General features: G+C 38.4%; 1 protein-coding gene across 1 annotated transcript in view; it reads left to right on the top strand.

Annotated features, from left to right (window-relative positions):
- The first annotated feature begins 255 nt into the window (after positions 1 to 255).
- The window catches only part of LOC139945185 (uncharacterized), a 48817-nt gene continuing 36258 nt past the window's right edge, over positions 256 to 12814 (top strand). The window contains exons 1-9 of the mRNA XM_071942475.1: positions 256 to 397; positions 2037 to 2120; positions 2873 to 2950; positions 4490 to 4554; positions 7319 to 7483; positions 9476 to 9577; positions 10023 to 10157; positions 11072 to 11176; positions 11608 to 11886. Of these exons, the coding sequence (XP_071798576.1) occupies positions 2065 to 2120; positions 2873 to 2950; positions 4490 to 4554; positions 7319 to 7483; positions 9476 to 9577; positions 10023 to 10157; positions 11072 to 11176; positions 11608 to 11886 (985 nt within the window). The 5' untranslated portion in view covers positions 256 to 397; positions 2037 to 2064. The remainder of the gene's footprint in view (positions 398 to 2036; positions 2121 to 2872; positions 2951 to 4489; positions 4555 to 7318; positions 7484 to 9475; positions 9578 to 10022; positions 10158 to 11071; positions 11177 to 11607; positions 11887 to 12814) is intronic.

Raw genomic sequence — 12814 nt, 5'->3', positions numbered from 1 at the left:
CATGGAATGGTTCGCTATAATATACGTTTATACCTACACTTCACCACAGACTGAACGCCTTCCATAAAATGGGCAAGTGGCCAACACGCAAGTTGCCAACACGCATGCGTGAAAAAAAATCCGTTCAGGCTATTGAAACATGAATTTAGATCGATCAAACTTAACTGTGTTTGTGCAAATAATATGCTCATTGAAGCACAGTTTGCTTGCGGGACTGTTTGTCATCAGTCACTCACTTCACTGAACGAATGTCAGTCAGGCAGGGTGTTTTCTTCTAACCATCGAACAAACTGCTCAACCCGCTTGGATTATTGAAAGACAAAAGGCTGTAAAATGGTAGACAGTGTGTGGGTCTAGTCCGCCACCCAGAAGCAGAAATAACCAACTGCGTTTATAGGTAAGACATTATTTTGTAAAATTAAAATATTGCAAAACCTTTGGGAATGCAACACAAAACGGGGTTATTATGTACGGTTAGAAAACAAACAAATTTTAGGTTTTATTACGTTCGTTTCTTAAGATAATGATTGGTAGGTTTAAAGGCACTGGACAATATTTGTTCATAGTCAAAATAGTTTATTTAATTTGGTGAACTGAATATTCTTTATCCCCGATGAAAATTTAACATCTATTAAATCGTTTGCAGTACCCACTGTTGGTGTATTGATTTTCTTGCCACTAATTATAGAGCTGATTGAGTGATTGTGTTATATTTAGGTCCTGTTTTGAAGCCTAAAATAGTTGTATTTTTGTCAATGCGTTTAATTTGGTTGCACATGTATATGGGGATTGTTATTCGGGTCATACATGCATATTGTCGTCGGGTGATATAACACATAGGGTATAGCATAACATTCTATGTTTCAGTCAGTTGCTAATTGTGTTTGTGGTAACTATAGCCCAGGGTGTATAGGTCAAAGTTGGTATATAACAGATTCGCTTCAGTCCATTCACTTCAGACACAATCATGGGTCAATGTAAACATTGCTTTATTCATCAGTGCTTAATTTGCATAATTATTCGGGTAATTCTGATTAGGTCCAATTTATACAATCACTGAGTATTTCTTGTGACATATCTTTTGTTTCTATTTTCATTGTAGTTAATCTGTGCTAGTCACAATGTCCACTAAGAACATGAAGAAGAAGAGTTATTTTAATAACTGGGATCTTAAAAGATCCCAATCACATGAAGCACAGCATTTTCATCTTTGGCTGATTCATGCATATGTTGAGATACACCAAATGAGAAGACTGGTCTTTGACAATTATCAATAGTGTCCAATGTCTTTAACAAAAATATATGGGCATAATAATAATAATATCTAAACATGCGTTTTGAACATTTGATGCTTCCTTTTACTAAATGTTTTATTGTAACAAATAAAAACAAAATAACCCCTTTTCGGTTGGGACTTGCTCGACATTGATAGTAATTATCGGTTAAATAAATAAAAAAATATATATCCATCAATACCTCAGACAGTTTCGCTATTCCTAATGGTGGAGAGTGCGTCACGTGGGTGTGTATAAACCTGTGTTTATGACCAGTAAAAAGTTTTGAAACATTGGCGTGACACGCGAGGTTGCACCTGTGCTTATAAGACAGTTTCTTCATTCCTATTGGTCGGGAGCAACGGCCGGGACAGTTGTGCCACATCACGCGATACGCGCCTTACCATTTCATAGCTGGAGGGGTGCTGTGTTGAAAGAAATCATTTAACAATTAAACTTTTTGCATTTCTTTTACTTTTTGACCAAAAAGTGTGGATGTTTTTGTACCGAAAAGGTATTTATGAATGGGAATCAAAGTGTGTTGAATCAGTTTTCAACTAGTGGTTTTAACCCGCCGAGGCCTGGTTCTTGATAATTTACCTTGACTTCGTCTCGTTAAAATTATCAAGAACCAGTACTCGTTGAGTTTAAACCACTAGTTGAAAACCTCTTCACCACACATTGATTCCCTTATGTTTGATAACCTGCTTCCATTTAAGTTGAAAGATTTAGTCACAAGAGAAATATCTTCTTTATTAACAGGCTGGTTTGATTTAGGACACGATTCATCATGGTTGTAATCAAGATTTTGATTATACTCTTGGCGCTGGAAGTCGGTAGTGTTTGGTAAGTGCTTTTTAATTGACTAATTGTAGCAATTTATCACCCTTTAGGCTTTACATAACTTTTGTAATGTTTAAAAAAATATTTTATATTACTAGCATTTTACAATTTCGGTGTGTTAAAAAAATAGTTGCCGGGGACCTCTGAAAGAAGTGTTTCACTGAGAGGTTTGCCCACGGTGAACAAGGAAAAAATATAATAAAATGAAATAGATTTACAATAAAGCAACTCATGGGAAGTTTTCAAGCAACACACGATGGACAAACAGAGGACGATGGAACACGATGAAAACAGCCAGGCAAAATACACTTTCTGAAGCCTCACTGAAGATTTTTGGATTCGACACGGGAAAATATCTTTAAAAATAATATAATAGCCAATAAAAAAAGAGGTAAATAAGACAAAAGTACAAACAATAATCAAAGGCAAAAAGATTAAAAATAGCTCCGTTTGTAAAAACAGGTTTACGCACTTGTTCTTATTTGTTTTAGAGCACACAAAGGTGATGTGGGTCTTGTTGCAAAAACCACGGGTTACCTAACCCCGAAGTGTGCTTGAACAGGAAATCCACTGACTCTGGTTTTGTTTGGGGAAAACGGGATTCCCATTTTGGTTACAGAGATAAAAACTTGGCCCAATTTAAACCCGCTTCTTGCTTGAATTCAAGTTAAACTTACTTTAGTAAGATATAAGGTAAATATTTAAACCCATAGTGTGCATCTTAAAACCATTACTTTTTAAACAATTTCTTGTAGGTGTAGAGTCTGCTATTACTCCTGTCAACAAAGCTATAAGACAAGTTGCTGGCTAATTTTCGGTTGTACTGCTTACAGGTGTGTTTGTTTGCTGGGTCAGCGACATTTGGTCTTAATATTTTACTGTTCACGACAACATTCGAATAGACCAATTGCGCTACCAATGTTTACATGTGATCACGTGAACTGAGATGGGTATAGGAAAACAAAGCTACACAGTAAAAACATTGGCAGCAAAAGCATTACAACGAGGTAAACCACATTGTGTGAACATTCTCTTGGAACTTCCTAGTTGGTGGAGCTGTGTTTACCCATAACTTGTAATGTCGGCCACCGGTAAGGTATCATGGTACCAACTCCAGAATATTCTTCAGTAATTTCGAGAAAGAAAAGCCTCGATTAAACAAACAATTGCAACAATAATCATGTCTTTTTAACGCACGTTGATATGCAGTACGCAGTGTGTAACACCCATCTCAGGTCACGTGACGTTGGTAGCTCAATCGGTCTATTTGCAAATAAGGTTGCGGCTGCAACTGTTGTTTTGTGTGTTATAAAGACATCGTATCCTATACGCCTCTCATGGGTGCGTTCGAATAGCTTCCCGGGCGCGAAATATTTTTCCCCAAACGCAATATTGTTTTCCCCTGCCGCTGTGATTGGCTCTTTCCGTCAGATTACGTCATCATGAAATTGGCCTGCTCTTTTACCAAATCATTACAAAGTCGTTTGGGAAAACAAAATTCGCTCCCCGGGCCGACTCGATGTGCTCGTCCGGGTGACGTATTTTTTTTCCAGTGGGCAGATAGTTACCCCACGTTCGTCCCGGAAAAGTCGCCTGTATTGTTTTCCTGGACGAACGTGTGCAGACAATTACCCACGTTCTTCCTGGAAGAAAAAACACACAACCTTCTCGTGGTGACGTCATTGCACCTCGGTCCAGCCCCAAGTGCCCAGCTTGTGGATCGGGTTACTTGGGCTGGCCCGACTTGCGCCACCCGGATGAGCACACCGGGGTCGACCCGGAGATGCTAATCGAACGCACCAACATTATGCATGAGTACGGCACAATTCTTACCCAAAACAAGGCCATAGGTGCAGCCACTGCAAGTGGTGGCGGACGTGCGCCCATAGCCACATTTTGGGTAAGAATTATGACGTCATGCATATACAACGTATGATTAGGGGAGCAGTTTAACAACAGTTATTTCCAAACTCCTCAATTAATATAAATACAACGCAAACAAAGTGATACAAGACTTTAAGGAATTAGGGGGCACAGCCAAGTAAGCACAGCTTGTGTTCTGTTAGGTTTCTTGGGAAATGTAAGATTTAGCACTTGGAACTTGCGGAAAATATTAATGTCACTATACTAACATTCCAAATGTATACAAATCGATTTGCCAAAATGTATGATTTTTTGAAAGAAATGTTCTTCGTGAAAACAGTGACGATAGCATAAAAAAACCTAGCACATTGGCTGTTCCTCCCAAAATGTGTTTGGCCAACATTTTATAATTTTTTTTTTTAAATATACCGTTTATGGTGTGATGTCTCTAGTAATTGTTATAATTATGCACTGAATTGAAATATTTGAAATTTTTGCTCAATATGCAGAATGGGTGCCTGTCAACAGTGTTGTAATGGATGGACGGGGTCCGTTAGTGCCGGCTGTCCCACTAGTAAGTTAAACTTTTAACGTTTATTTCCATATTCACAAGAAGAAACACATAATTAGGACACATTTAGTAGTAGTAAACATGACAATTGATAATGATATTGAAAAATATGAACCTACGCTGTGAATAACGAGGCTGCACAATACGCCGAAGTTTGTGAGGAATAGCCCTGACATAAGACAAAAACAATAAGCAAAGACGGGAGAGAATGCATAATAATGTACCTGTAATGAACGTTTAATGCAGATCATGATAAAGAAATAGTGAAAAAAATTAGGACAAGCTTTTAGGACAAAAGATAGTTGAAGGCGAGCAGTGGAGCTGGGGAGAAAGCTTTATACACATAAAATTTAATGAGCAAAAAGGGCGTTCACAACTCCGGCATGTAATTGCATCAACTCCACAAAAGATTTTGTTTGTCAATTTAATTTGCAATCAATTTTTCTGAAGCACGTTTGATAACTTGTCTTTTTAAAGTTTTGTTTATTGTGAGTGATCAAACTGTTTTCCATAAAGCACAAATTCCGGCGGACACAATTACCTGAGGAACCAGTTCACTTAAACTTTGCAGCGACCAAATAATTATAATACTTCTCACGTTACCAAGTTCCGTTGGTTTCGTGTACAATAACATCCAGTACAACGGAAAACCCAAATAAAGGTGCCAAACAACATTGCCAATTAAGTTTTTGGAATTTTTTTTCTGAAGTTTGTCTGAGATATGGTTAATTATTTTCACAAAACAGTGTTGGCTGAAAAACACTGTCAAAACTTTTCACCTTTCAAGTTTGAACGCCAGCGCGTATAACATTTATTTAAAATGGTAAGAATGTGTAAGAAATATTTTTTTTCTTTTTTTGTAAATTCTGACCAGACGTTTCCATCTTTTTGATAAGATAATACCCAAATTGCTTTTTTTGTGAGACATCGTACCTCCTGTTCCGGATCACTCATCAATGTCGGTGCGTCAAATGATGGCGCAATAAGACTTTCTACAACAGCCGTTGCAACGGCTGTTGTAGAAAGTTTAGTTTTGTTGTTGCACTGAAAGCATGCATTTTTATATTTCAAGGAATGTAAAACTAGATGTACTTCATCCAACAGCCGTTGATAGGATTCACGTATTTTCAGCTTTATGTATGGAATTGGAATTATTGGTTTGTAATAGATTTGGATTAAAATCAACCGATCCGCAAGCGTATTTTATTCCCAGGACAGATGAGGCGCGTGTTTTCTACCGGAATTAGTCTTCACTTTGTTTCACTTTTGTATGTGCCTTGGTGAGAAAGAGCAACTCAGGCTGAAGAACATGTTATCATTATTTGGGTCACTGACTGATAGTAATTTTGAGGATGGGAATCGCAGGATTGGAATGTGTGGACAGAGAAATTTTGCTGATTTTTAAGCGGGTTTTTAGCAAACATTTTAGCAGTTTTTCAAGAAAGTTTCAAAACATTTTTTTGTTCGCAGGTTTTTACGCGGAATATTAAAGGAACACGTTGCCTTTGATCGGACGAGTTGGTCTATGAAAAGCGTTTAATACCGTTTGTTATGAAATGTATATGGTTAGAAAGATGTTTTAAAAGTAGAACATAATGATCCACACAAGTATCACTCAAAATTGCACGGTTTTAATTTTACGTCGCGAACTAACACGGTCGGCCAATTATGGGAGTCAAATTTTTGACTCCCATAAATGGCCGACCGTGTTTGTCGACGAGGTAAAACGAAAACCACGCAATTTTAAAGTCACCTGGAAGTGGTATTTTGTCAAAATAAAGCTTTTGTCACTAAAATATGTGTTATGATCAGTGGAATATGAATAAACAATTAACTAAGGTTTAAAAAAAATTAGTTTCCATGTTATTTACAAAATCAATTTGAAAAAAATCCCGACCCGAGAGGGCGCTGTTTGTGACGTCAATCGAGGCGCGATGAATCGCATGCAGTGCCAAAACAACATAGTGACGCTTGGCGCAAGCTAAAAACATGCCCTCAAAGTTGAAACAATACCTGATTTTGTTTACGTTAGGCAAATGCTCCTTTTGGTTCGTTACGTCTTTCAGGTACCTTCTTTGACTTCCCCACTAGCTGGAAAAATTGTTGGGATGGCGTCATGTTTTAGAAAAGAACTGTTCTCTTCATGCGTAGTGTATTCCGGATTTTCGAAGCACGACGGCTCGAAGTGTTTGCTGCACAGCGCTGGCAAAGACTTGCAAACTGACCCCATCTTTAATTGTTTTGCTGCATCCAGCAGCAATACTCTGGTCGACATTGCCGGAAAAATGCAAGAACAAAACTTTTTCAAAACGTACAAACTAACGACTAGGACTTGAATGTACATGCCCATACGTGTGTTCGATGTTCGATCGAGGCAAAGTCTTCCTCGATTGACGTCACAAAAGGGGTAGGCGGAGTCACCCCCACACAGCTTTATTTAATTTCTTAAACTTATAAATCGTCAAAAACAATTACTCAAAAAATTATTTTATTTTTCAGGAATATATACTCTAATGTTTGAAGAAGAACAAATTATATTTTCAGGTGCCTTTAAGGCATGTTTGTGTAGATCATTGTGTAATCTACTTTTACAACATCTTTCTAACCTTATCGATTTTATAAGAAACGGTTACAGAACGCTTTTTTTCAAAGACCAACTCGACCGATCCAAGGCAACATGTTCCTTTAAGCAGGTTTCTAAGCAGATTTTACGGCCGATTTTAAAGACTTTTATAATATTTTTAATTTTTTTTATATTTTACTACAGTGCACTGCTCTGACCCCGGTAACCCTCACCATGGTACCCGGTCGGGCTCCTATGACCACGGTAGTACGGTAACATTTACGTGCGATTCGGGTTTCCGTCTGGTTGGGGCCAGTGCGGTAACATGTTCCGATGGGAGTTGGAGCAACAGCGTACCCATGTGTAAAGGTAAGACAAAGGCAGATGAGAATAACAAATTAATAAGCAATGTTTTATTGAAAAACGGTCAAACCAATTTTCCATCATTATTTATCATCGTACCTGTAACTATAATGGTTCTTAAAGACATTGGACACTATTGGTAATTGTCACAGACTAGTCTTCTCACTTGGTTTATCTCAACATTTTTATGCATAAAATAACAAACCTGTGAAAATAAAATTTGAGCTCAATTGGTCTTCAAAGTTGCGAGATAGTAATGGGAGAAACACACCCTTGTCACACGAGTTGTGTGCTTTTTATATACGCTTGATTTCGAGACCTCAGAATCTAACTATGAGGTCTCGAAATCAAATTCGTGGAATATTAATTCTTTCTCGAAAACTACTCCACTTCAGAGGGAGCCGTTTCTCACAATGTTTTATACTACCAATCTCTCCCCATTACTCGTTAACAAGAAAGGTTTTATGCGAAATAATTATTTTGAGTTTACCAATAGATAGTGTCCACTGCCTTAAAAGATCAAAATCCAGCTGGTCGTGCAATGTGTGCGAACACTTGCTGTTTGTGTTTCGTTTTTGCTTGCGCCAGAATCTTCTTTTTTTCGCCCAACTCTTCACTGCCATTTACATACTTTTGATCATTTACACGTAATATCAGAAAGAGCTCAAATGACTTTAAAAATGTCACAACGCATTACCTCTTTGACCTTCACTTCCGGTTAAAACCGGAAATTTTAAGTTATCGATCCACAAATAATCATTAAGCCTGAACCATAATTTTTGTTTTCACAAGCTATAACTAATAACAGAAGTGTAAAACATATTAACCCCAAATTACATTGATTTTTGTTTCAAACCAGAAGAAGTTTTTATTATTTGAAACAATTATAAACTATTAACCCACGTATTGTATACGTCATCAGCAAGCGCTCCAAACGTTAATAATAATAATAGGAGACATTTATATAGCGCTCTTACCCGAGGTACCACGGCGCTTTACAAGAAACTATACAATACGCAAATAAATAAATAATGGCACTGATAATGGGAAAACAGTCAAAGCAATCACTCAAAGTTTTGAGATGTTTCTTGAAAACTTCAAGTGACTCCACAGAACAGATTACATGAGGGAGACGGTTCCAAAGGCGTGGAGCATGTGCGTAAAAAGCACGATCCCCAGCAGTGCAATGCACCTTTGGAACTGCCAAGAGTGTACTGTCTGAACCAGGGCGAAGGGGGTCTTCCATGTTGGTAAATCATGATGAGACCGGTGATATATGAAGGAGCGGTATGGTGAAGACATTTGTATACAATGGTGAGGATCTTGAAAACAATACGTTGATGGATGGGGAGCCAGTGAAGTTGATGGAGAAGTTGTGTGACGTGGTTGTATTAACGACTTAAAAATAAGTTTGGCAACCCGGTTTTGGACGCGCTAAAGACGTTTGGTGTCGGATGATGAGATAGCATCCCATTTAGCAATGAGTTAGATTAGTCGAGTCTACTATACAAAGCTTGAGCCCATTTGACCTCACTTCCTGATGTTCAAACGGATCGAAGGAAGAGTTTATTTATTTTTTATCTTTTCGTGAGGGGAAAAACCTCCTAGGCAATTCTTTAAATTTTTAAGCCTAAGTAATATTTGTAATTGGGTTCAAATGCTGCGATCTGAGTTGCGGTTATACCCGCATCACTTCGATGGGTGGATTTGACCACGGAGATGGATTCGACGATCGTGTGAATTAACGTGTCTTGCTAATGTTTTTCTCATCAGTGGGTAGGCACTTCAGTTATCGGAAAATTTCAAATGTGACTTTTATGTATCTTTCTTAATAATGTTCCCTTTAAACCAACGGTACGTTAATCAACAAAAGCACATTTTATGATCTCCCATTTTGTGAGTTGGAATGAAATTAAAAGAAGCGGCGTGGAATCGTGGGCCTACTGGTAAAACATAAATATTTACAGGTGTAATCGTTGGTATCCCCCTTTATTTTAGCAATATGTTTTGGGTCTACCAGTTGTCCGAATGGAGGTTCTTGTACCAGTTATAATTATTGCAGTAACTGTAATGGCGGCTACTATTCACCGCGCTGTAATTGTAAGTACACATATAGAGTTTTATTTGTTCAGTAAACCCCCTTGAAGGATTAAGATTTAAAGCAGATTTCCCCTGATAATAGCCCTGTCTGAACTAGTGGTGGCGCACTGTATTGCTAAATGCCCAAACAAAATTCGCGCCTGTATGTAGAAGAAGATGATAACTACTCTCGTTTTGTCCACCGTTATCACTCTTGCAATCTTGCGAAGAGCCATTTTATGGTGGACAACTCTTTTTTAGAGTGAAACTCGATTAAGAGTGAAGTTTGTTCCAATTTTACTAAAAATGAGTGAAAGAGATTGACTATCTACTCAAGGGAGCAAAACTTATACCACTCGGACGAGAGAGTGACATTTTCACTCTTTTACATTGAATTGAAGAGAGTAGTGAGGAATATGATACAACTGTCATGTATTCACTAACATCATATAATTTGTTTGTGAAGTGTGTACACAGATTGACAACTGTCAGGCAGTGTCATGTACTAATGGCTATGATCAGATATGCGCCGGGTGCGACGGTGATTACGACCCATATGGTTCTGCCTACAAGAAGTCGGGTGACCAGAAACGATGCATCAGTGAGTACAAACTTTCACCATTTACGTGTTACACAAATGACCCAGAGATGTGATTTGTTTTAAAAAGATGTCTGACTGTCCGTATGAGTCACTCCATCTATCTGTTGGATCAAATTTAATGAAGTTGCTCAAACGAAATACACTGTGCTAAATGTGCTAGCACTCAATTAGAAATACTCGTTCAATGTTTAAAGGGCGACATACAATAACTGGTTTTGCAAAATAATTTTTGTCTAACTGACAGACTGAGACGAAAACTATTTTCATGACATTGTTTTACTCATTTCTAAAAAACTGGTCTATGAAATAGGCCCAAGGAGCTGCTTATAGCACAAAAAGTAGTCACAAGCACAGCAAAATATTGTGCTTACCAGAATAAGGTTACCAGCCTTATGTGACATGCATCACCCGTGACTGGTATCCTGCTTATAATTGTCGCTTATCAGCAAACATTTAATCAACATTTACTGCTTAAGCAGCTCTATGATGCTGGGCCCAAGTGACATACACCAGTGACCATGACGTAACAAAATTTGATCGAAAAAATGTGGTTTGATTCACTTAAACAATTGCTCCCAAAATAAAGTTTGTGTCCCTTCTTCTCCACCAGCTACCACCACTCACTATGAAAAGCTGTGGTTAAGCAAGTTCACTATAAAACTTCCGCCCGGCTTTTACTTTGACCCGGGTCCCTTTGACCCTTTTCTTGATCAGTGTGACCCGGAATCTGTGTGAAAATAAAAACAACAAAATAATGGTCAAACTGACACAGAATCGAATTAAAAACCATATTTAAGCTTGTTTTTTTTTAGTCAGCCTGACTCATCCTGCAGTTGGATAGGCCCTGCTGTTTTCAGGAATGTTAACTGAATACTTAAAGTTAGAATTCCTTTTTCAAAACCGCTTCCTCCCAGAGCAATGTTCTTGGAGGACAGACAGCAACGCCTGCTACCCGGGGTCCTGCACGGACGCACAGTGTACTTGTACCACTGGGTTCTCTGGAACTGACTGCAGATCAAGTAAGTTAATATTGGTATCGATGAAAAGTGTGTTACGTTTCACAAGCGTTATAGCCACGAATCTAATTGCAGATCGATGTTCTTCAAGTACGGAAGTGCACAACTACAATCATGGGTAGGCCTACAAATTTTGTGTGTGTCCATTTTATAAACAACCACTGATGAAGCAGTTATCTTACTTGCGTTTATCAATTAACTATTGCTGTGTCGTCAAAGATGAATACAAAGTGTTCGAGTTTGTCGAACACAAGATCTGCAATTATTTACTCAGGTTTATGTTGTTCATTGGGTGTCTTTGTAACAAACAGTGACCCCTGTATTGCGGCTGTGCACGGGAACAAATTAAATTGTTCTTAAATTTTTGTATCGTCTTACACAAGTAAATTGTTTATACTAGTTACCCTTTATCTTTTTACCTACTTAAATATCAGTGGATACACGTCTAGCACCTGTATTGGCAGAGCATCGTGCAACTCTAAGGAAGGGCACCACTACCTTAGAATCACCGACCATCCAGGGCAGTACGGATACCGTCTATACGAACGTCATAGACTTCACTGAAATTCAGATCGTATCAAGAAGCTCCTACCAACCCACTGACCGAATCCCAACTTATCATCTACCTGCCACTGGGCCAGGGACTAGTCATCCGTACATCGGAAGTGTAACACTTGGTGTCGTGTCAATGAATATTTCTGCAGTCGTCAACCGTGAGTATGCTTCCAACCTTTTTGAGCAAAAATTCCATGGACTAAGGCTAAAAAAATAGTGCCGTAGTGTGTAGTATCAGCAGTTAAAGGCAGTGGTAACTATTGGTAATTAGGCCTACTTAAAATAATAATTATAAAACCTTGCTTGGTAACGAGTAATGGGGAGCTGTTGATAGTATAAAACACTGTGGGAAATGGCTCCCTCTGAAGTAACGTAGTTTTCGAGAAAGAAGTAATTTTCCACTAAAATATTTGAATTTGAATTCGATACCTCAGAATTAGATTTTGAGATCTCGAAATCAAGCTACACCAAGTGAGAAGACTGGTCTTTGACAATAACTATTACCAATAGTTTCCAGTAGTGTCTTTAACCCTAAAACTATTTTAGTTTTCAAACTAAATGTGCAGGGATTTGTGCATGATGACTGCTCTACTTTCCGAGACCCCTGTTCATTATAGCATGCTCTGAAAATCCATCGTTATTTACACAATTAGTCATGTTGGTAGAGTTAGGGTTAAGGTAACGGTAAGGTAAAGGAAAGAAGAAGGTCGGAACACTGAAGTGTCGGAACAACTGTGTGAAACCTGTTGCATAGTGCTGAGTAGACTTGATTCAAGTCCCATTCTCGTGTGAGAGGTCCCTAAGCATATCACTCCAACTTTATGCATCAAACAACGTAGCATACAGTACAGTGCGCGCTCGCCGTCAAAATGTGGTCCCGCATGCGGAACAGGTTTTGGAATGCAGAGCATCACAAAACAGTAGTTTCCTGGGGATGGCACGGGATTGGGACTTGAGTCAAGTCTTAGTGCTGAGAGGTAATTAAAAGCTCACCCTATTATTAAACGTCCGCAACCATTTGATCACAAGGCATTCATCTTGATGTTGTAACTAATTTTAAATTGTGTTACTGTAATGAGACTGGAG

This window comes from Asterias amurensis, chromosome 12, assembly GCF_032118995.1.
Source record: "Asterias amurensis chromosome 12, ASM3211899v1".
NCBI classification, from domain to species: Eukaryota; Metazoa; Echinodermata; class Asteroidea; order Forcipulatida; family Asteriidae; genus Asterias; species Asterias amurensis.
Note: the sequence above shows the minus strand (reverse complement) of the source record. Positions and strands in the feature narration are given on the sequence as shown.